General features: G+C 39.8%; 1 protein-coding gene across 4 annotated transcripts in view; it reads right to left on the bottom strand.

The window, feature by feature from the left end:
* The window catches only part of BNC2 (basonuclin zinc finger protein 2), a 490,816-nt gene extending 466,495 nt beyond the window's left edge, over positions 1-24,321 (bottom strand). The window contains exon 1 of one of the 4 annotated variants that reach the window (XM_088837882.1): positions 24,082-24,321. In XM_088837882.1, coding sequence (XP_088694008.1) covers positions 24,082-24,084 — 3 coding nt within the window. In that variant the 5' untranslated portion in view covers positions 24,085-24,321. The remainder of the gene's footprint in view (positions 1-24,081) is intronic. The other 3 variants (XM_088837885.1, XM_088837883.1, XM_088837887.1) reach the window with 3 other exon arrangements.
* Positions 24,322-24,511: the final 190 nt, after the last annotated feature.

The raw sequence follows: 24,511 nt of genomic DNA, 5'->3' as shown, positions 1-24,511 counted from the left end.
GACAGAGCTAAGTATGAAATACAGAACTGCAGAGTTTTATTTTTAACTATAATGAAAGAAACTTCAAAGCTAGGCATGCTTTAACTTAATAAGAGAAAAGAACATCTAGCATTTTCAGTGTTAAATTTTCAACAATTATCAATCACAGAACTGCATCATCTTTTCACGATTCCTTTAAGCAAAGCCCTAAAGTTCTGCCCATTAATAAGAAAAGTCATTGTATTTCTCGCTTTCAAAAATATTTAATCACCGCAAATTCTTTGGTAGAGTCTTTCCCAAGTTGTGACTAGAATCCTGTAAGTCTACAGGACTCGCTCACCAGGGAACACAGCACAATGGTAAATACCACAATCTATCACCAGCATTAACTGCTCCCAGCCCTAAGACTTTAATTGCGACCAGACTGCAGCTCAGAGCCCGAAGCCGGGTAAGTCCTCCTGCAGCAGGCAGGAACAAGGACCACATATTTTCATACATGCTGGCGCATATTACAAACTGTTGCTGCCCCAGTCACAAGCATGTCCAAGACAGGATCTCTAAACTAGTCAGGGAAAATTCTACTCCGTGTGTTTTCACAGAAGGAGGCCCAAATTATTTTAGACCCATGCATAAAGATAAAGTGACCAAAGCACCATCAGGTTTGCCACCAGTTACAACCATCTGACAACTTTGGGTACAGAGAAATCCTACAGAATCTTGCTATCACAACGGCAGATTGTCAATTTCCAATTTATAAATGAACTATTGAAGTCAAAACGGCAAAGTGAGTCAGTATCAGCATTTATCATTACCGGCAAAGGCAGATGCGCTTTTTAAGAACTCCTGAAATTTGTCTTCCCTTACAGTACATTATCTCAGCAGAACACAAAGTAGATGATATATTGAAAATAGTAATATCAAGGACTTCCCTGGTGGCGTTAAGAGTTCATCTTCCAATGCACAGGGTGCAGGTTCAATCCCTGATCAGGAAGCTAAGATGCCACATGTCTCGTGACCAATAAATAAATAAATAAAACAGAAACAATATTGTAACAAATTCAATAAAGACTTCAAAATGGTCCATATTTTTTAAAAGTCTTTAAAAAAAAAAACTTGAAAAAACAGTAATATCAGTTTACAGTGTCAAGTTGCTTCAAGGTCAAAAACTTGATTTCTACAGCAGGTCCCCAAGACAAAACTAAATGTTAAATCCTTTGCTGCGGTAGGTCTACTTTCCAATTACTAGAAGTAAGCATATGAGAGATATAATTAGTTATGACACTAGGACAAGCATACATGTTTCAACACACATGCAGCTTAGAACAAAGTTTTTGGCATTATATGACAGAGGACTTAAACCAAAGATTCAAAGAAAGGTTATGCAGTGTGTGTGTCTTTTTTTTTTAAAGTTGCCACATCAAATTATTTCTTTTAAGTTATAAGCATATTTTGATTTGTTTAAAGTCTCTCTAAAGATTTCTCAGGGAAAAAATATCACCCTGCGGCTTTTATTATGCCTATTTTACAAATTAAGGAAGTTGACTTTATGAGATTCATTTGGTAAAAAAGAATCACCTTCCAAAGAAGGCTGCATGTTGACTAAACAAATTTAGAAAAGTCTGATAGTCCTAGTTGTGGATTTCTCAATCAGGAATAAAACACTAATTTCTCAAAAATGGAATACACAAGGCAGTATAATTTAACTTTGACCATTAGAAGTCTGACCAAGATGTACTGCCAACATAGCCCAAAACCAGAATCTTTGAGCAGTGCTTTAAAAATCAAAACATGAATCTACTAAATAAATACATTACTAAATGATGATCCACTCAGGATCATTTATTCCTTGATAAAGACAGAAATATGAAAAGGTCAGAATTATATACCTAAGAATCTATGGAACAGCACGTGAAAGCTATTTAAACAGATGATTATAATAAAGTATGGTTATGCTCAAATGAGGGGCAAATTTAGGAAAATTAAAAACCAGATAACACATATACGTTAAAAAACTGAAATTCTCTAAGATCTTACCATGTTTGATTATAACATGAAATATTCCCAAACTTTCCTTTTCTAAGGAAAGGTCTTAGTTTAGGCCTGTATCTAGCTCAAAGATTTTATTACGATGAAAATTATGATACAGTAGTTTATAAAAACAAAATCAATCTTTTCTGATATTCTGAACACTATCCTATATTACGGAGAAGGCAATGGCAAGCCACTCCAGTACTCTTGCCTAGAAAATCCCATGGATGGAGGAGCCTGGTGGGCTGCAGTCCATGGGGTCGCTTAGGGTTGGACACGACTGAGCGACTTCACTTTCACACATTGGAGAAGGAAATGGCAACCCACTCCAGTGTTCTTGCCTGGAGAATCCCAGGGACGGGGGAGCCTGGTGGGCTTCTGTCTATGGGGTCGCACAGAGTCGGACACAACTGAAGTGATGCAGCAGCAACAGCATCTTATATTAATAAATACTGCTCTTTAGTTTCTCATCAAATACAAATTTCTTTTCTTGAGAACATTAACCCCTCAAAATGAGAAGGTCCAACATCTCGTAGTAAAAAATGGGAATGGATTTTAAATCTGGTAACTTCCATCTTCCGAATCATAAATGCCCTCAATCTGCCCATGAAATTCCATGGATGAAATCAGGTGTAGTGAGGAGGTCATTGTGAATGGGTGTTGGAAAACACAAAGCTTGTAATTAAGTGCATTCTCAAGTATAATAAGCCATCCTGGAACAAGATAAAACATGGAGAACCCATCCACGGTAAAGCAGCTAGATACTCCCACAGGAGTTATTGTACATAACAATGAATTATGACAAATCCCGTCTCCTGGGCCAAATGGTCCATGAAAACAGCACACGTGTTTCCTACAAAGACAGTGTTAATGATGCACTCATGTTTTGGTCGAGCAGAGCTTTCCACCTTATAACAGGGCCCGTTAAGAGCCCTCTCTACCTTCACAGAACTGTGTAAAAAGCTTCGTATACTAGTTATGCATAAGTGCACTTTGGATCTGACTAAAAAGCACCCAACAGATTACAGCTGTTTATTTCCAATACCAGTTGGTCTTAACTTACATTCAAATCAGAAAGTTCCATAGTTTCAAAGAATTTCTGGAGGGATTCAGAAACACCTAAAGTTAACTTTTCAGGAGTAAACATCTCATGCTTTTTTTATTTCCTGAATTATCATTCGGAAATATTTTCTGTAAATTTCAAGATAGGGTGTGGGTGTGATTTCACATTTTTCACAAAGGCCTTTAATGTTAACAATATAGGTATGCTGAAATCTATGGATTCCACTCAAAATTAGCATTTTATGCTGTGGAAAAGAGGCTGGAAGATGAACTGGAAAAACATTTAAAACAGAATTTTCTGAGAAGGTGTATCAAATGCATTTCCTCACTGAAAGCCAGAAAGTAATCATAAAGAAACCCACTGATAAGTGTTACCTCAAACCACAACTTACAGGAATTCAAAAACAATCTTAAAGCACACACACACACAAATAAATAAAATCACATTCCCCTCTAGCAACTACTTTTTCCTGTGACTTCTGTCAAGTATCAGTAAGGACAAGACTGCCTCAAACTGTTTATGTGCAGAAGTTTGTATTTCACTTGCTTTCTCATTTCTAATGACCTGAGTATTTATTTATGCCCCTACATATACAGATTCGTTGAAACTAAGACAAAGTATACAATACAGGCTATGTGAAAACCTTTCTAATTTCTAGCCAAGGAACTCTAGATAAAACTACTTAACATCACAGAGCACATATGCAGCCTCATATCTTGGTTAAAATTTTTCTCAATATTCTTTGCCTTCAGAGGCCTCCTGAGGCCACAGTCAAAATAATTTAACTCAAATTTCATAAGGATTACACTGAAGTACAATCTATCCAGTACTTGCCACATGCAACAAAGTTGCATACGACTGCAAAATCCTAAATACAATATGATGGTTAGAAAAATATTTTTACAAGCATGCATGTATGGATTTATATATGCAAAAAAAAAAAAAATCTCCCACTGATTCGCCTATAGCCAAATGAGTTTCTATGGAAATAGGAAGTTCCATTATTGGTGAGGAAAACTAATTAATATGTCTCAATTGTCACCTCAGGACACTGTGCTCATTCCAACAACGCCACTATTGTTCAAAACATTTCTGGAATTCTTCATTTATGACTATTTCCAGAGTCAATTCATAAGTTATATGAGAAAAATCAATTGTGCCAATTTTTTTCTTACCAGAAATAGACTGATTTGGCCTTACCACCCACTCTGTTCATCAGGCTTAACTTCTGGATCATTCATTTCAGTTCAGTCACTCAGTCTTGTCCGACTCTTTGCGGCCCCATGGACTGCAGCATGCCAGGCCTCCCTGTCCATTACCAACTCCCAGAGTTCACTCAAACTCATGTCCATTGAGTCAGCGATACCATCCAACCATCCCATCCTCTGTCATCCCCTTCTTCTCCTGCCTTCAATCTTTCCTAGCATCCGGGACTTTTCAAATGAGTCAGTTCTTCACATCAGGTGGCCAAAGGACTGGCGTTTCAGCTTCAGCATCAGTCTTTCCAATGAATATTCAGGATTGATTTCCTTTAGGATGGACTGGTTGGATCTCCTTGCAGTCCAAGGGGTTCTCAAGAGTCTACTTCAATACCACAGTTCAAAAGCATCAATTCTTCAGCACTCAGCTTTCTTTATAGTTCAATTCTCACATCCATACATGACTACTGGATAAACCACAGCTTTGACTAGACGGACCTTTGTTGGCAAAGTAATGTCTCTGCTTTTTAACATGCTGTCTAGGTTGGTCATAATTATTCTTCCAAGGAGCAGTATCTTTTAATTTCATGGCTGCATTCACCATCTACAGTGATTTTTGAGCCCCCAAAATAAAGTCAGCCACTGTTTCCATTGTTTCCCCATCTATTTCCCATGAAGTGATGGGACCAGATGCCATGATCTTAGTTTTCTGAATGTTGAGTTTTAAGTCAGCATTTTCACTCTTCTCTTTCACTTTCATCAAGAGGTTCTTTAGTTCTTTGCTTTCTGCCATAAGGGTGGTGTCATCTGCATATCTGAGGTTATTGATATTTCTCCTGGCAATCTTGATTCCAGCTTGTGCCTCATCCAGCCCAACATTTCGCATGGTGTACTCTGCATATAAGTTAAATAAGCGGGGTAACAATATACAGCCTTGACGTACTCCTTTCCCGATTTGGAACCAGTCTGTTGTTCCATGTCCAGTTCGAACTGTTGCTTCCTGACCTGCATACAGATTTCTCAAAAGGTAGGTCAGGTGGTCTGGTATCCCCATCTTTGTAAGAATTTTCCACAGTTTGTTGTGATCCACACAGTCAAAGGCTTTGGCGTAATCAATAAAGTAGATGTTTTTCTGGAACTCTCGTGCTTCTTCAATGAGCCAATGGATTTTGGCAATTTGATCTCCAGTTCCAAACTAAAATTTTTGTCACAAAAAATTTTGCTGGAACTGAAAATACTTAGAAGAATTGGACACAGACTGTCCAAAGCCAATGCCAAATGATGGGCTCCAAAACATTTTAAGCTATGGCACCATCAATGTATGACATTCTAGCGTAATTCTTTTATACAGAATAATATTTATTTGTATCTACTTATTTGTGATTTTCAAGTTTTCTTAGAAGATTCATTAGTATATTAATTATATCAAGTTTATAAATTCTATCAAGAATTTTGTTAACAAGGTCTTCAAATGTTATAAACTTCCTTTAACTTGAGAATACCTAACTAGACTTCCTTCCAAGTTCTAAGTTTATCATTTATTTTCCAATATCCTTCAAAATTGCATATACAGTAATTGCAACATGGAACTGTAAAACTTACAGTGGTGAATTGTATGGCATGTGAATTATATCCCAATAAAGCTTCTCTAAAAAACTGAGGTTACCAAGTATCCAGTTAAACTTGTCACAAAAGAGTCAGATACAACTTAGTAACTACACACACACAAAAAAATTCTCATTCATTCAATAAACATCTGCTGAGTGTTTCCCACACCAGACGCTGCTACAGAAAGCAAAAATTCAGAAATTAACAAGACAGGCAAAGGTCCCTGTTCTTAGGGAGTTTGGCATCCTAACAGGAAGGGAAAAGACAACTAATAAACTACATATAAGCAAACAAATTAAATACAGTTTCAAGTGGTGATTAATGCTACTGATAAAAAAATCAGGGTTAGAGGTCAAAGAAACATACAGGGTAGAGAGGCAGCCAGGAGAGCAAAGTTGTAAGTGCTCTTTGAAGAAATGATATTTCCCCTTTTTTAATATATTTTTAACATTGTCTACAGAAGGCACTTGGGCTTCCCGGTGGCTCAGCAGTGAAGAATCCACCTGCAATGCAGGAGCCACAGGAAATGTGGGTGCGATCCCTAGGTCGGTAAGATCCCCTGGAGGAGGGCATGGTAACCCACTCCAGTATTCTTGCCTGGAAATCCCATGGACAGAAAAGCCTGGCAGGCTACAGTCCACGGGGTCACAAAGAGTCTGATATGACTGAAGGGACTTAGCATGCACACACACACAAAAGGCACTTAATTTTTTATTTTATTTTATTGGCCGTACCACTCAGTATGTGGGATCTTAATTCCCTGATCAGGGATCCAACCCTTGCCCTCTGCACTGGAAGCACAGCATCTTAACCACTGGACCACCAGCAAAGTCCCCTGAATGGATGGCAATTTCAAGGAGAAATGAATGCAATAAGGGAGGAAGCTATGCAAAACTCTGGGAGAAGAGCATTCCAGGCAGAAAAAAACCACGTGCAAAGGCCTGAGGAAGGTCCGAATTTGGCACATCCAGTGACCAGCAAGGAGCTTAAGAAATGGTAGCAGCGTGAACAGTGGTGGAAAATGATTTTGGAGCACTGGGCAAGGACGACATCGGACAGATCCTTTTCAGTCACGGCAGGAGTCTGGATCTTCACTGCAGGTGTTGTAAGATCAAAGAAGAGTCCGCAAGTTTTCATGATAGGGAAGTGATTTCTCCGTGAAGAGTCCTCTGGGTGTGGTGGGGAGGAGAGAGGCAAGGACAGAAGCACTCGGGCAGAGCAACGTGACAATAATACTGCAGGTAAAGGGCAGTAAGTAGGGCTATGGACTAGGGTGATGGTGAATGGGCAGAAGTTAGAAGACAGATCTAACAGGACTTGGTCATTAGATGAAAGGCACAAGAGGAGACCCTGAAAGATGCTGGGGAAAAATATGGTGAACACGAAGGTTGGTGAATCACAGAAATACATCTCATGGCACTCATTTTAACTGGCCCTCTGTTTTTCAATGTATTTTTCAAACTATAGTTTTTATCAGTGCTCAACATTTCCTGTGCAGTTTCTCCATTCTCTCCATTATCACCCTACCTTGGTTCTGACATCTTTTCACATTTAAAACTGGAGATATATTCAACCTTGAGGGCTTAAATAATAAAAGTCTCACACTACACAAGTGTACCTCAATTGCTCCGAAACGTACAGACTGCAGACTGGAACAGGGACACAAGGATGAAAGTTAGACTAGATCTAAGGAAACCGGAGCAACAGGAGGCACAGTCCACCAAGGTCTGTCCTCAGGAGATACTTGGTGCCTTATCCTCCTACCTTCTCTCCTCCGAACAAATGTTTCTCCCTAGTCAAAATCTAATTGATATTAAAGTGCTCTGAAAAGAATAAAAGACCAAAATGAAAGAAGTTTCTGGAATCAACCAATGCAAAGTCATTTATATTTTTGGTCATTTTTGGCATCCACAAAATAATGTAACAAAGAGATGCTGAATATCACACAATGTGAAACATTAGAATCTTTAAAATCTAATCTTGGCCCTAACTGTATAATAGAAAATAGAATCCCAAAGTAATTGACAAATTTATTCTATCACACAGGCTTCCCTGATAGCTCAGTCAGTAAAGAATCCGCCTGCAATGCAGGAGAACCCGGTTCAATTCCTGGGTCGGGAAGATCCGCTGGAGAAGGGATAGGCTACCCACTCCAGTGTTCTTGGGTTTCCATTGTGGTAAACAATCCGCCTGCAGTGCGGGAGACCTGGGTTCGATCCCTGGGTTGGGAAGATACCCTGGAAAAGGGAAAGGCTACCCACTCCAAATTCTGGCCTGGAGAATTCCATGGGGTCGCAAAGAGTTGGACACAACCAAGCGACTTTCACTTCTATCACAGAAAACAGACACACACACACACACACACATACGCCTATTAAACTCTAGATTGTAGTGTAACCCATCTACATATAAGGTGCGCTTGCATGCTTAGTCATGTCCAGCTCTTCGTGACTGTGGACCACAGCCTGCCAGGCTCCTCTGTGCATGGAATTTTCCAGGCAAGAATACTGAAGTACATTGCCATTTTCTCCTCCATAGGATCTTCCCAACCCAAGGACTGAACCTACATCTCCTGCACTGCAGGTAGATTCTTTAGCACTGAGCCACAGGGGAGCCCATTCCATCTATATATATAAGGCCAACTTCAAATTGAGACATTTCTCTACAAGAGAAATAATATCTTCTATTAAACAATAGAAACTTTCTGTAGAAGGTATTTAACTGGTCTTAAACCTTATTATTTTTCCCTCTTATGCATCTTTTTTCCTCCAGGAAACTGCAGTCTTATCCTGTGGCTTCCCACCATTCTCACATATCCATATACAAAACACATTACATGTAATGTTGCAGCATGAGGTACTTCTGAAGAAATTTAAAATGAATGAGACTGCCATCTGCATTATATCCATAAAAACCCAAACAGATGCAAAGTCACCTTAACAAGTAGCTCCCAGGACAGTTAACTAATATCTGCTTGAGAATATTAACATATTCAGAGAAAAAAGAATTTATCAGTCAGAAGGTGAATGGGAAGTAGAAAAAAAGGAAAAGGATTCAATTTTGTCAGTGCTCCTCCAAGCACAGTCCAGGAGTGAGGAGTCTCAAGTGAGCACTGTAGACAGCAGAGGCCACTGCAAAGGATTTCTCGATAGACAGAAGAGGCCCTTACACAGTCCACATCCATCCTTAATACTCTCTGTTCAAATTCCAAGCTCATAAACCAATAAGCAACATATTAATTATAACTCGATTCCCTACTTAAATTTGCCTACAAAAGGAGAGAATGAGCTAAGCATGCCAAAAAAGTATGGAAGTACGCCACCTAACACGGTCTGCAGTTATACACATGTTCACAAGGTCTGTTTGCATGCTCGTGGGGATGGGTGTGTAATCTCCAACCCTCAGTCAGTGAACAAGCTGCACGAGTCCATGAAGGACTGATCTCTTTCAAGCGTGTACTGACAAAACATTAGACTTCTACACATACAAAGACTAGCGCCAGTCTCCTGGTCTATGGTTATTCTTTCAAGATAATGAATATCTTCCTGCCAATGAACTTTATGCCCCTTCATGTTAGGGTTAGAGCTTCTACCTCCTCTGTTAGACCTACAGCATGGAACAGAGTATCATGTATATCACAGAAATGCAAATGCCTATTTAATTACAATCTAAAATAATTTTTAAAAATGCGTAATACTGTGGAAAGTGGTGGCAACCAGAACTTCCATGCCTACACTAAAACTCATTTTCATACTTATTTTTATCAAATCACTATACTATTATCTAATGTTTCATGCAAATCTACAGCACATTATTCTACACATAGTAACGAATATTTACCTATTGGCTGTAACAGATTACTTTGGCATATCTGTATTTCAGAAACACAATTTGACAATATTAACGAAATATGCGAGGACTTCCCTGGTGATCCAGTGACTAAGACCCCACCTTCCCAATGCAGTGGGCACCAGTTTGATCCATGGTCAGGGAACTAGATCCCACATGCCACAACTAAGACCCAGTACAGCCAAATAAGATATACATATTTAAAAAAGAAATATTCAGTGATACACTCAATATTTATCCATCTATCCATACATATACCTAAAACTACAAAAACACTGTATCAGGCGTTACTGCAGTATATGCACGTTAAGTGTCAAACCCTTCCCCCTACACTATTTTCTCCCTCTCCCATAAGGAAGTTGCAGACTATCAGTTTGTCACTATACACACACACGCACACAACTTCATTAGATCTAATTATCACTGTCCTCTGTACACAGAAGTGTCCTCTCAGTGACTAGTTGTTGTTTATGGACATAAGTGATGCTGCAAAGACCAATGAACAGACTTAAATACGTAATGTGAAAATATTTTTTTGCAAACGGCACTTGGTAGGGTAAAAAATATGGTTTAATACCTGGCAGAATTCTTGAGTTTAAAAAATATCTACTTTTTCACGCCATTCAGAGTTAATGTACTCTGAAATGAAATTAATGTTTTAGTCTATTGGAAAACAGTTTGAACAAATACAATGCTTTGTTTCCAATCACCATTTTGAGTGAAATGAAACACTGAACTATCACACTGAACTTTCAGAAGCATACCTGTTAGCATAACACATGTTAACAGAATAAACATCCCTAATCCATTAGTGTAACGTGTATTACAGGCAGATTAAACACCACAGGGCAGAGGAGTGAGTAAACTTACTTTGTAAGGCTGTATTTTTCCAGGTAATTTCATACTTTACGTCCCTAAACCACGAAAGACACAAATAAAAGTACACATGATGCTGTCATTCCGTGTATATATAAAACAAGATACATATGAGCACATGTCAAAATATCTGAAACAGAAAAGCAGCACTAATTTATTGCTCAACATTAATAAAAATATGCCATTTGGTATAATGAAATTTGTTAAAACCAAAAATCAAGTGTATGGTAAATATAAGATTTTCTACCATACAAATTTTTACAAGTGATTATAAATCCTCTTTAGAATTTTCACCAAGTGGTTAATAAATTTTTATGTAACCTAAGCAACATTATGGAAGGAAAAATACATACTCTCCACATATATATTTGATCAGTTAGCCATCTAATTAATAGATGATACTGAATAATGAACTTTTGTTCAAACTAACTGGCAAAAGGCCAAAAACAGACACAGTTAAGCAAGAATGGCTCATCAGCATACTATAAAAGCAATTACTTTAGATGGAGATAAATATGTCTTTTATTAGCATGAATAAAGAAAAAATTACATCTTTAAGGGAACACATTTTTTTAGGTCATCCAAATTATCTTACCTTTCATTTGTTCTCAAGCTTTTCTAATTCAACAATCAGATATTTTAATTACAAAATTTGTCAGGTAAACTTTAAAACAAGCTCATGTCTCCAAACGTGCCATGCCAGATTTGAACATAGTATTTATTTAAAGTGGCTTCCCAGGTGGCTCAGTGGGTAAAGAATCTGCCTGCAATGCAGGAGACGCAGGAGTCGCAGGTTTGATTCCTGGGTTGGTAAGATCCCCTGGAGGAGGGCATGGTAACCCACTCCAGTATTCCTGCCTGGAGAATTCCATGGACGAGGAGCCTGGCAGGCTACATAGGGTCACAAAGAGTCAGACACAACTGAAGCGACTGAGCACTCACACATGCATTTATTTAAAACTTAAGTGGACCAATTAGTTTGGGTTTGAGATCATACAGTCATTTTTCAGTTTTAACCACTGGTGGGTGGTATTTTTAGTTACAAAGGAATGTCCAAGAAGACAGATTTTCTCAATAATGTTTTCTTTTCCTTTTAAGGTATTTATTAAACTAAAAACAATTATTTCTAGGTACTTAGTACCACCTTCCAGGGCATGACGTGTATCTCTTTTAGAGAACACCTAGAATGCTTTTAAACTCAATGATAATTAAGAAACATCAAAGTATAACCAGGGTGTTTCTCAGGGAGTTAAGAGCCATCACCTTTTGGCTACCAGATGACATATTTCTTGTCCCCTGGAGTACCACAGGAGTTTCTTACCCAAATAATAGATGTACTTTCCTAATGTGGCCTTTACTCTTCGGAGAATCAGATAATTCTGAGTTTCAAAGGTAAACTACTAAGGTATTATTAACTAAGGTGCAGATTTTGTTCAAATTTCACAAAATTTTATGCCAGTGTCCATTATTTGTTTTCATACGTTATTCAAGGTTCCACACTGTATTTAGTTGCATTGAGCAGCTTCAGATGTATGCAACAAATTCTGGTAAATTCTCTTTTCATTTTTATTCTGCTACAAACATTTTCTAATTTTCTTTGTTATGGCTTCTTAGATACACCAATCATTTAAAAGTGGACATTTAATTTCCAAATACTTGGGGTTTGTAAAGTAAAAAGAAAAAGCATACTGCTAAGGGCAACAATAGAAAGAAAAGACAAATAAGGCTATTTCAAACTTAAAAACTCCTGTAGAGCAAAGGAAGTCATCAACAGAAAAAGCAACCTACTGAATGGGAGAAAATATTTGTATACCACATTTCAGATAAGGAGTTATCAAGAATATATGAAGCACTCCTCAATTCAACAACCTAAAATCAAATAATCCAATTAAAAATGTGCAAAAGGGGACTTCCCTGGCAGTCAGTGGTTAAGACTCCATGCTTTCACCACAGGTAGTGTGGGTCTGATCCCTGGTCAGAGAACTAAGATCCCACATGCCACCCAGAGATGCAAAAAAGAGAAAGAAAGAAATGATACTCAACATCATTAATCTTCAAGGAAATTCAAGTCAAAACAATGAGATATAACCTCTTATCTGTTAGGCCACTACTTTAAAAAAAAAACACACACACACAGAAAGTAACAAGCATTGACAAGGATGTGGAAAAACTGAAACCTGTTGTGGCAATGTAAAATGGGGCAGTAGCCAGAGAAAACAGAATGGAGGTTCCTTAAAAAATTTAAAAGATAACTACTATATGATGCAGCAACCCATTTCTGGATATATATCCAAACAAACTGAAAGCAGAATCTTTCAGAGTTATTTGCACATCCATGTTCAATGCAGCATCATCACAACAGCCAAGATGTGGAACTCAATGTAAATGTCCATCAAAGGATAAATGGGTACAGAAAAATGTGGTGTATATATACAATGAATTATTCAGCCTAAAAAAAGGAAATCCTGTCACGTGATCCAACATGCATTAACCTCCAGGACATCATGCTAAGTGAAATAAGCCAGTCACAGGGCAGATGCTACTATCCTACTTAAATACTTCACATAAATGGACTGTTTCCTTGATACAAAGTACTTAAAGTATTCAAATTCTTCAAAAGTGGAACAGTGGTGGGCCAGGGGCTACGAGGACAGGAAATGGGGAACTGCTGTTCAATAGGCATAGGTATAAAGCTTACATTTTGCAAGGTGAAAAAGTTCTAACAATCTGTTGTACAAAAAGATACAGCTAACAGTATTATACCGTATACTTAAAATAATTAAATTATTAAATGTTATGTGTTGGACTTGCCCTGTAGTCCAGTGGTTAAGAACCTCCCTGCCAGTGCAGGGGACATGAACTCAAACCCTGGTCCAAGAAGATTCCACATGGTGCGGGGCGGCTAACTCTGTGTGCCACAACTACGGAGCCCGCACACCCTAGAACCCACGCTCCACAAGAAGAGAAGCCACCACAAGGGGATGTCTGCACGCCACAACTAGAGAAAGCCTGTTCACAGCAGCAAAGACCCAGTGCACCCAAAACAAATAAAATTTAAAAATAAATAAAGTCTGTAATTTTTACCATAATAAAAATAATTTTAAAAATAACTGTAAAGGAACCAAGAATAACTAAAATAATCTTGAAAAAGAGGAACAAAGTTGGAAGACACATACCTCTCAGTTGCAAACAATGCAAAACTACAGTAATTAAGACCGTGTAGCTGGATCATGGAGAAAGCAAGAGAGTTCCAGAAAAACATCTATTTCTGCTTCATTGACTATGCCAAAGCCTTTGACTGTGTCGATCACAATAAACTGTGGAACATTCTGAAAGAGATGGGAATCCCAGACCACCTGACCTGCCTCTTGAGAAACCTGTATGCAGGTCAGGAGGCAACAGTCAGAACTGGACATGGAACAACAGACTGGTTCCAAATAGGAAAAGGTGTACGTCAAGCTTGTATATTGTCACCTTGCTTATTTAACTTATATGCAGAGTACATCATGAGGAACGCTGGGCTGGAAGAAGCACAAGCTGGAATCAAGATTGCCAGGAGAAATATCAATAACCTCAGATATGCAGATGACACCACCCTTATGGCAGAAAGTGAAGAGGAACTCAAAAGCCTCTTGTTAAAAGTGAAAGAGGAGAGTGAAAAGGTTGGCTTGAAGCTCAACATTCAGAAAACAAAGATCATGGCATCTGGTCCCATCACTTCATGGGAAATAGATGGAAAAACAGTGGAAACAGTGTCAGACTTTATCTTTTGGGGCTCCAAAATCACTGCGGATGCTGATTGCAGCCATGAAATTAAAAGATGCTTGTTCCTTGGAAGGAAAGTTATGACCAACCTTGATAGTATATTAAAAAGCAGAGACATTACTTTGCCAACCAAGGTCCGTCTAGTCAAGGCAATGGTTTTTCCCATGGTCATGTATGGATGTGAGAGTTGGACTGTGAAGAAAGCTGATCGCCGAAGAATCGATGCTTTTGAACTGTGATGTTGGAGAAGACTCTTGAGAGTCCCTTGGACTGCAAGGAGATCCAACCAGTCCATTCTAGAGGAGATCAATCCTGGATGTTCATTGGAGGGACTGATGCTAAAGCTGAAGCTGCAATACTTCGGCCACCTCATGCGACGAGTTGACTCACTGGAAAAGACTCTGATGCTGGGAAAGGTTGGGGGTGGGAGGAGAAGGGGACGACGGAGAATGAGATGGTTGGATGGCATCACCGACTCTGTGGACATAAGTTTGAGTGAACTCCAGGAGTTGGTGATGGACAGGGAGGCCTGGCGTGCTGTGATTCATGGGGTCGCGGAGAGTCGGACATGACTGAGCGACTGAACTGAACTGAACTGAACTGAGAACTTGTACAGGGATAGACATACAGACCAACGGAACCAAGTGAAGAATCCAGAATGAAATCCCCCTACATCTATGGTCAAATGATTCTCCCAAAAAGGTATCATGAAATTCAAAGGCGATAGGAATTGTCAAACAACAGTGCTGGGAACAACTAAGATATCCACATTCAAAAGAATGAAGCTGGACGCCTACTCATATTATACACAAAAGTTAGCCTAAGTGAATCAAAGACTTATATGTAAGTGCTCAAACTGTAAGACGCTTAGAAGAAAGTGCGAAGTGCTAAGTCACTTCAGTCATGTCTGACTCTGTGTGACCCTGAGGACTGTAGCCTGCCAGGCTCCTCCTGGAATTCTCCAGGCAAGAATACTGGAGTGGGTTACCATGCCCTCCTCCAAGAGATCTTCCCAACCCAGGGATCGAAGCCATGTCTCTTATGTCTCCTGCATTAGCAGGCAGGTTCTTTACCACTAGTGCCATCTGGGAAGCCCCTTAGAAGAAAACAAAGGAGTAAATATTCATGACCTTGAGTTAGAAGATGTTTCCTTAGCACACCAAAAGTACAAACAGCAAAAGGAAAAATAAATTGGATTTTATAAATGTAAAGCTTCTGTGCTTCAAAGAACATTGTAAAAACAGTAAAACAACCCACAGAATGGGAGAAAATACTTACAAATCTTGTATCTAATAAAAGACTTGTGTCCAGAATATAAAAGGGATTTCCTGGCTGGCTCAGCAGTAAAGAATCCAACCTGCCAATGCAGGAGACACAGGTTCAATTCCTGGATTGGAAAGATCACCTCAAGAAGGAAATGGCAACCTACTCCAGTATCCCATGGACAGAGGAGCCTGACAGGCTACAGTCCATGAGGTTCCAAAGAGTCAGACACAACTTAGCAACTAAACACCACCACCACCAGAACATATAAAGAGCTCTTACAACTCAACAACAAAAAGACAACCTAAATGAAAAATGAGGAGAGGATTTAAGACATTTCTGCTACACAGAGAAGATATACAAATGGCCAATAAGCATATAAAATGATGCCCAACATCATTCACACGCCGGGAAATTCAAATCAAAATCACTTGACACCCACTAGGATTGTTAAAATTAAAAGACAAACAGTAACAGGTTGGAGAGGATGTGGAGAGATTAGAGAACTTACACACTGTTAGTGGAAATGTAAAATATGCAGCTGCTTTGGAAAACGATCTGGCAATTTCTCAAAAGGTGAAAAGACAGCTGCCACATGACTCAGCAATTCCACTCCTAGGTATATCCCTAATGAAAGTGAAAATGGAACACATGTACACAAATGTTCACAGCAGTATTACTTGTAATAATAAAGAAGTCGACACTACGCAAATGTCAATCACTGGAGGAATGAACAAATAAAACACGCTATAGCCATACCAAGGAATGTTATTAATTGGACATTTTAAGCATATGAATTATATCTCAATATATACAATTGGTTAAAATTATATACATTTAAAATAGTTAATGGCTTTGATTAGATAGCCCTATCACATAAAACATAACATGCTCCAACTGGAAAGAAACATAGAAATTACAAAAATCACTTATTTTACCAAGGATGAAATGAAGACTCTCAGTCCTAGGTAGACTAGACTGGGACCTGCCTCTAAACCCAGGCTCAGGGCCATTCTCACTCTGGAGTGGACAGTGGTACAATCGCTCTCCAAGATGTGATCAGCCAACTGAGATACTGATTGGACGAAGGACAGGTGTGGGATTCGTGTAGAGACCAGCTCCTGCCATGCACTCCTTTTAACTACCACATGGCTTTTGGGGGGAAGGCAAAATTATAGCCTAGAAAGCCCCTCCTTCCTCCTCTACTTCTCCTAACACAAACCACAATGAATGGGGACAGAAACACTAGAAGAGAAAAAACTAACAAACCCCTGCCCTGATCATGGGAAGAGTACCAGGTCACCTGAGAGGATCACGGTACATTCATCTTACTATCTACATAGAACTTCCCACCCAATGGTCCAGAGACTGGGACATGGCCATAGGCTGGCTCGACACTTAGCTGTCAATTACTGAATGAATATATATTTCCTTGGGGAGGATCATCCTACCTGAAAAAATGAATGTGGAAATAGCTCATCTCTCCTCCCTGAAACAAAGATAACTTAGCCCACAATATACCATGCAAAAAATTCTCAAGAACTCACCAGAGAAAGTTTCAAGTATAACTATGAAAATTTTAGGCTTGGCTAAAAACGGTAAGGTCATGTAAAATTTTAAAATCACTTTACAAGGATTCTGTAATATCGTATATTTTTGCAAAGCTATTGGGGAACACCAAAACAGTTTTGGATACTGACAAAAATTATTTATATTAGAAAGACAAAAAAATATTCTAGTCGCCCCTAGCAACAAATATTTTCCTAATTAAAAAAAGTGAACTTGTGTATAGAGAGAGATACAGGTATTATAATTTACCATTTTCTATTCAAATGTTTTGAGAATTCTTAAAAAATAATTCAGTGAATCTTTTAAGATATTGAGTAGCATTTTCCAATCCAAAATTTGCACATATTGGTGTTTATTATAATTTGCAAATAATTCAATGATCTTTTTTTCTTCCCTTACACTGAAGCAATGAGGCAAATGCATTTTTAAAGCATCACGGAATAACACAGAAGATGCAAGAGGGAAATCAAAAGGGGGAAACAGTAACATAAGATTTGAAAACACATATATGACCTCCAGGAAATCTGTCTTAAATTCTCTTTTAGATATGGAAGAAGACAAATTGCAAATAGATTTATTCACAGGCAGGATTTGGCCAGTATAAAAACTAGTTATAATACACTGAATAGTCACCAGAAACATCACTTGTGTCCTCTGAAAGATTAAGAAATGAAAATAAGACTATTCCTTACGGTCCAATATATCGGTTCTCTCCTCAAAGGAAGTTTAGCTGAAAACAATGTGACTGACTTAAGCTACGCACAGGCAAATCTTGGCAGCCCTCAACTCGGTCTATCTCCTTGGCCTGTTAAGCAGAATTCCATCACAAACTGTTGGTCTCTGCAATAACTCCTACAAAGCTCATTACTGCCTATCCCCGTGTTGTGCATTTATCCCCGGGATGCATATCAACATGTGGCACATGTCCTTGACGTACACAGAAGGGCTGCACCCCAGGACAGCAGCACGCATGACAATAGCGTCTACTCTCACTCCTCTGTGGTTGCTGGGATGTAACCGAGAAATCTAATAACTGTGACAGTGGGGCCTTTCGGTTTTTCCTTGCCTTTCCAGACAGTGAAGCTGCACAGACACTAATGAAAGGTTAAATGAATAGGAATGGTTGACAAGAGGTACAATGAAGAAGGAGCTTGGTAATCCACAGACACTGAGCAGAGATCCTTGGCTCAAGCAGAGAAAGGACAGCACATCGTCGAGTCACAATATTTAAAACAGCTTGCTATACACAGAGGCTTTTGTGTCTGGGTACACGTCTGGCTTTGGACTGAAAAAAAAAAAAAGATACTGAAAAGGAATTTCAGCATGGGGCACTTTGGCAAATGTAAGGTCATAATAAGAGAAAAATGTTTTGTGTGGGCTGTTACATCTTTGTACTGAACACAAAAAAGCAAGAGACTATGAACTCGTGAACCACAAGTTCCAAAACAATACTGTACATTTTGACAACTATTAAATACTGTATCTGGAGGGCTGGCTTGATGTGATTCCCACTGCTAAGATATACATGCAGTGACTCATTTAGCAGCTCCACATTCTGCCTTCCTTGCAGAAGAATTCCTGATACTCATTTTAGAGTTCTATAGTCAAGTTCTAGTCTTCAGGGTTTGCTACAAATGATACCAACCAAAACACTCAAGCCATCTTCCACTCTCTGCAAAACTTCCCAGCAGTTTCTTGTAAAGAAACTGAACTTATCACCCTAGTAATGTGTGAAGTACAAGGTAAACTTTGTTGTAATTCCAAACAACTACAATAGTGAAATGTCCCCAACTAGAATTCTTAATAATGGAATTCACTTTTTTTCAGTGCTCTACTCACTACACCTTAAGGGAAGGTTACCTTCGGTGGGGAATTGATTACAAATAATCATAACAAAGCTATTCAAATTACTGAAAAAAAAAATGCTCCAGAACATCAAGGTAAAAATAAAGCAAAAGAAATTGACATTGTTAGACACAGATTTATTTTTAAAGGGAAAAAATGTATGACTCTGCTATGACCAAACATTAGAACATGATATATCTGTAAAAGTGTTCCTATGCATATGCCCAAATTAGAATATAGGTTCTCAATAAATTATAAAAGCGTACTGAGAACATGTTTTAAAACAAGGCAGCCTCTTTGAACAGCCAAATTAAATTATAGCTGAACTCTTGCGTGTACTGAGGGTTCTAATAAGCAACAAATAAAGGCTTTTATTGGCTAGCAACATAATGAGAGCTACTGTGCTGGAGATTAAAAAAAGACCAATCTGGGTAGTTTATCTCACCGGATTATACTATTTACTTAAATGGTAAATAAGTTTGTGCAAAGTAATGCTACTAAAAACTAGCATATAAATAGTAAACTGAAATTATGATCAATGACCATTTAAAGCAAATGTATCACAAATTTTAGTGATAAATGTGAAATTAGATAATACTGAATTTAATACCACTTAAGTTCTATTTCTTTAAATTTAACTAATTTATTGATCTTTGATACATCAGCTTTATAATTGGTTTACTATTTATGCTTATATTGTGAAGTATTTATCTGAAAGGAGTTTTCTCTCCAAAGTAGGGCAGCTCTGCATCAAACTACTTCAAAAAGACAGGAGATTGTCCGGAGTGAACAGAAAGAAGGTATCCCCTCCTCAGTGATTTGATAGGAAGTTCCAGTAAATAGAACTTTGAAGGCTGGCCTCTTTAACTGACCTCCATCAGTTGACAAAGCTACAAGCAGTCCTTAGCAAATCAAAATAGATTTAAAATGTTTGTGAATGTACTTTGCTTGATCTTCAGACCATCTGAAAGAGAGAACCCTGAAAATCCTATTTTGACTGTCCTTGTAGAAAGTTCTGCTGCTTCTATCACAGCTTAAAAAAAAGAAACTACAATAGCATCTCCAAGCCTAAATACTAAGCCAGTACTCATTATTTACTCTTTTCCTGCAACATTGTGATTGCTAGAGTAAATTTTTTAAAACCCTTAAGTATATCTAATAAAATCATGAGGCTCCCTCTAGCTCTTCAGTGAGGAGTTTACTAACCAATGATCCAATGATCCTATGTAATTCCCATCCAACAGGAAAGATCTGAGGAGGCTGCCTCCCTTTCACAAGAAAGGTTTTTCAACTGTTTCTTGTAAGGATGTAGATGGTAAATGAGACCAGCTGCAGAGGAATTCAGAAAGCACTGCTCCTTAAGTCCACAACGAGTTAAGAATCTATTACTTGTTTCCAACCTAAGCTTTATATACAAAATTCTACAAGTGAAACTTTAACCTGTTTAAAGGACGTATACATTCCCAACTTAGATTTACTCACTTGCTAAAATTAAGTTTAATCAAAAAATAAGGACATGCAAGAATAGCCATCTATAGAAATTCGAACTTGTAATCTGGTCTCAGTTCTAAAACCCTACACTTAAATTCAGGATCTTGAAAATTTTTTTAAATATTTTATTAATAGTGTATTTGTGGTGTTTATATAAAAGAGGCTGGTGGTAATTTGTAGAAAACATGTCCATGTACCATAATATTTATACACAACACTGTTAATAATTTTTATTGTTTAATCTTTTAGGCCATTCAGCCCTGAATAACTTGGAACTGTCATGATACAGAAGAATATAAACAATACAGCCCAAGTATGACATTGATATTTAGTCTACCTTACAATAGCCATAAAAGACACAAAGTCAACTAGCAAATCATTTCAAACAAGTGAATATGAAAAAATGCTAAATCCTACTCATTAGGATTATCTTTCAAATACTCGAGGAACATTTTAAATGGTGTGGAACCTTAACTCTAAAATTTAAAATAAAGGGAAACACTACCTTCAAGTCATCACCTATTTGGAGCTCCCTTAATATAAGAAATATTCCCAGAAACAACAACAAAAAGAAAAGCTTCCTCCATCCCCCAACCTCTGTTTGAGCCAGTGTCCAATTTCTTCTTTTCTGAACAGCTGTATTATCCAACTTAAGTTGCTCTGCTAATTTCAGTCCCACAAGGACTAACTTGGAAGGCAAAAAAATACAAGAAAAGATCAATTTGCTGGGAAAGATCAAATGAGAAAACTGTGGGGACAGCACCAGGTCAGCGCGTGGAGAACTAAGCAGACCTGTTCTTCATTAACTGTGGCTCTCTGGGGACGTCACACACTACCTGTCCGTGGGCTTTATTGAACCGCCTAACCCGCCTCTCTGTTCCATTCTTCTGGGCCCAAGTGAATCATATCCTGCTGCTGACAAGTTAGCAGGGGACTGCGGCTGCAACATGAAAGTACTTTTCTTTCTTGTCTAAATCAGGCAGATTTTTGAAAAGACGACACAGCATTGACTCGTGACATGGCAAGATGAAACGAGAGGTCTGGGCCGGTCTTGGAGCTGTGCAGATAAAAGTAATCAAATGACACTCCTGGAATGCAAATTGGCATTCTTGACTGCAGCAATTGCACAACCATGAAACATCCCTGACAGCAAGCAAGATTAGGACAAAATGTTATGTAAAGCACTGAACTCAAAAACTCTCACATGAAAATTCAAACTGTAACACTTACATTTTAATATAGCAATAGTCACCTCTGCTTTTGTCTGCTGCTTTCTATAATCACATATCCCTGCCTGACAGGTATCTTACATTTCAGGGGGAAGAAAAAAATCAGGTATGGTACGAATGCCATTAATATTTTTCTTTCTATTTATTTTTTAAAATCACTCAGGGGTTGGTTCTTTTTCAAAGCCTTACATGCAAACAACAGCGAACTTAATATTCTCTAGGGTGGAAAAGACAGTTTGAGACTTTTCTCACAGGATACTCAAGCAGAGTTCACGTCCAGGCTCAGTATTGCTTCCCTCAGGTGAAGCTACTCCTGTACTTTGGTAAAGTAATTAGCAATCTGGATTTTAAATACTCTGCTCTCCGGGAACAGAAAGCTTCAAGAGCTTCATTAAGGCTGAACGGTTTAAATAAAGCAGCTACAAATGTAACATAAAATACAGATACCCTATGAAAGTTCACAAGGGGTTTTCTTGAGGGGGTGGGGGTGATTCCAGAAGGTGAAGCAAGTTCTATTAACTTGCACAGGGTCTCGTGACTAGAGTGAGTCCTCAGATCATACACACTACACAGAGATAAATTCCACAACTTAAATAATGTATGTGTGTGCACAGTAACATCTGAAACTGCAGAATAAAAAGCAGCGGGTGACAAATGTGCTTAACCACTGTTCAAAGTGACTAGTATTTGGGAATAGATGTGTGGACAAATAGTATGTAGGCTAGGGGGTAAGGGAAAAGAAAATAATACCTACAACTGGCTTTTACAGTGTTCTTGGGTAAAATGCCGCTATAAGAAAAACCCTCGAGTGCTAAATAGATATACTTAATATTTTGTTTTGACGCCTCCACTTAAACACAGGTTCCAACCATTGCAACTCTCCACTAAGTACATAAAAAAACAATAAAACAGGCCACTTTCTGCCACTTTAATCCTGGGTACACAGGATTATTTTATGATGTCTTTTGTACATCAATTTTACAATAGCTTGACTCTAGGGTAAATGGGAACCACCGTAAATCGCACGCTGCTTTCAAAACCACTTTAATTTCTGTCAGCGTTACTGTAACCACAGACTTGGGCTCACGCTACTTTTTTTTCTTTTTTTTTTTTGTGCCTGCATTTGACAGTCGTATCTCCTACACTCCAGTTGTGACTTTGATCAGTGAAACAAGAGATGTCACATTAGGGGGAAGGGAAGAGAAAAAAAAATGCCAACCCGCTATCTCCCTTTCTCTTACATAGTCCATCTACATGCGGAACACGGTATATCAGATTCCCAAGAGTGGGCAACAATAGCAGCAAAGGGTGGGGGCAAACTAAAAGGAAGGGAGTGGTCCAGCCCCATCTCTAACAAATCACTTCCCCGAAAGCGGACAGAGCGCTCAGCACCCGGCGAGTTAACTGCCCGCTGCCTCGCTGCAGAGAAGCCGCTTCGGGCGGAGGGGCTGTGCAGAAATCTCGCTTCGGAAGCCTCCCCATTTCCACCACTTGGACTTGGAACTTTTTTTTTTTTTAATCTCAGCCTCACTTTACAGAGAATTTCACCTAGGGTTAGGTGTTTGGTTTTTTTTTCCTTTTTTTCTCCTGTCCCCTCTCCGGGCCCCAAATGCCACCCTGCAATCAATGTGTAAGTAACAAGAATCGGCTAGTGTCGAATTGCACTTCCAAATCGCTCTCTAAGGTTGATTTTGCTGCCCAGCGTTTTGCACATTCTTCAGAAAACCTCCAGGAGCACTTCCTACATTTTCTTCATTTACAAGGGGAGGGTTCCCGAATGGGAGGGCGAGGAGAGGGGAAAAGGCAGAGGTGCCAGGGACGGCGCGGCGGTGTCCTCCCCGCGCGGCGCACCAGCGCGCCCAGGCGCCCACGCCCAGCCGCCGGTCCCGCACCCGCGGGCAAGTTTTAAAAGTTACCGTGGGTCCAAACGGCGTGCCTCTCCGCCCCAACTCCTTCCAGCGCTCCATCAGCCCCCGCCTTCCTCCCGGCCCGTCCCAACTCCCTGGAGCCGTCCGCTCGCCTGCCGCTCACCTTGCTCGCGGGCCGCCAGAGGGGCGACCTCCTCGAACCCCCCGAACCCGCGCGCACACCCGCCCTGCCACCTGGAGCTCTCTTCCAACACTCGGGCCAGGTTGAGGGGTGATTTCGGGAGCGGGATGGACTGGGGGCTCCCCTTTCCTGCCCGCCCTCCCTTCTACCTCCCGCCGCAGGACTGGTGGAAAACGCGGCCCCCGAGCGGCCCCCGAGGCGCGCGGGCGCGGGGTTCCTTTCTTCCGAAGTCTAGAATAAAAAGGAAAGGAGGGTGGAAACTTCTTACCATCTCCGCATGCTGGTTGTCAAGTGCAGCCCCCGCCTCTTGGTCTCCTCTTAGCGGCCGCGCCTGGACCAGCCCCTCGGCCGCCTCTCGCTCCTTCTGTCTCGGCCTTTCTTTCCCTCCCCCTCCCGATTTCCTCCGGGCCGCCGCTCTCGCCGCCTCCGCCTCTCCCCGCCCGCCCGCCCGCGCGCGCCCTCGCCGCGGCCCCTCTGCGCTCAGGTGACTGATTTACACCCGCGCCCAGGGTCGCAGTTGCTCCCCAAGACGGAGCCTGCTGAGTTCCCCTGGCTCGTCGGGACAGAAAAAAAGAAAAAGGAACGGACTGTGCCGGGATGGGGGCTGCTGGGGGCGGGGGTGGGGGGGAACCGGCGAGGTGACCTCGGACGGACCTGCAAGCCCCACAAGTTTCTCCTCTCTCTGCAAAATTGTCGTT

Source organism: Moschus berezovskii, chromosome 7, assembly GCF_049115385.1.
Source record: "Moschus berezovskii isolate FMDL1 chromosome 7, NW_MosBer_1.0, whole genome shotgun sequence".
NCBI classification, from domain to species: domain Eukaryota; kingdom Metazoa; phylum Chordata; class Mammalia; order Artiodactyla; family Moschidae; genus Moschus; species Moschus berezovskii.
The sequence above is the reverse complement of the archived record's forward strand: the minus strand, read 5'-3'. Positions and strand labels throughout refer to the sequence as shown.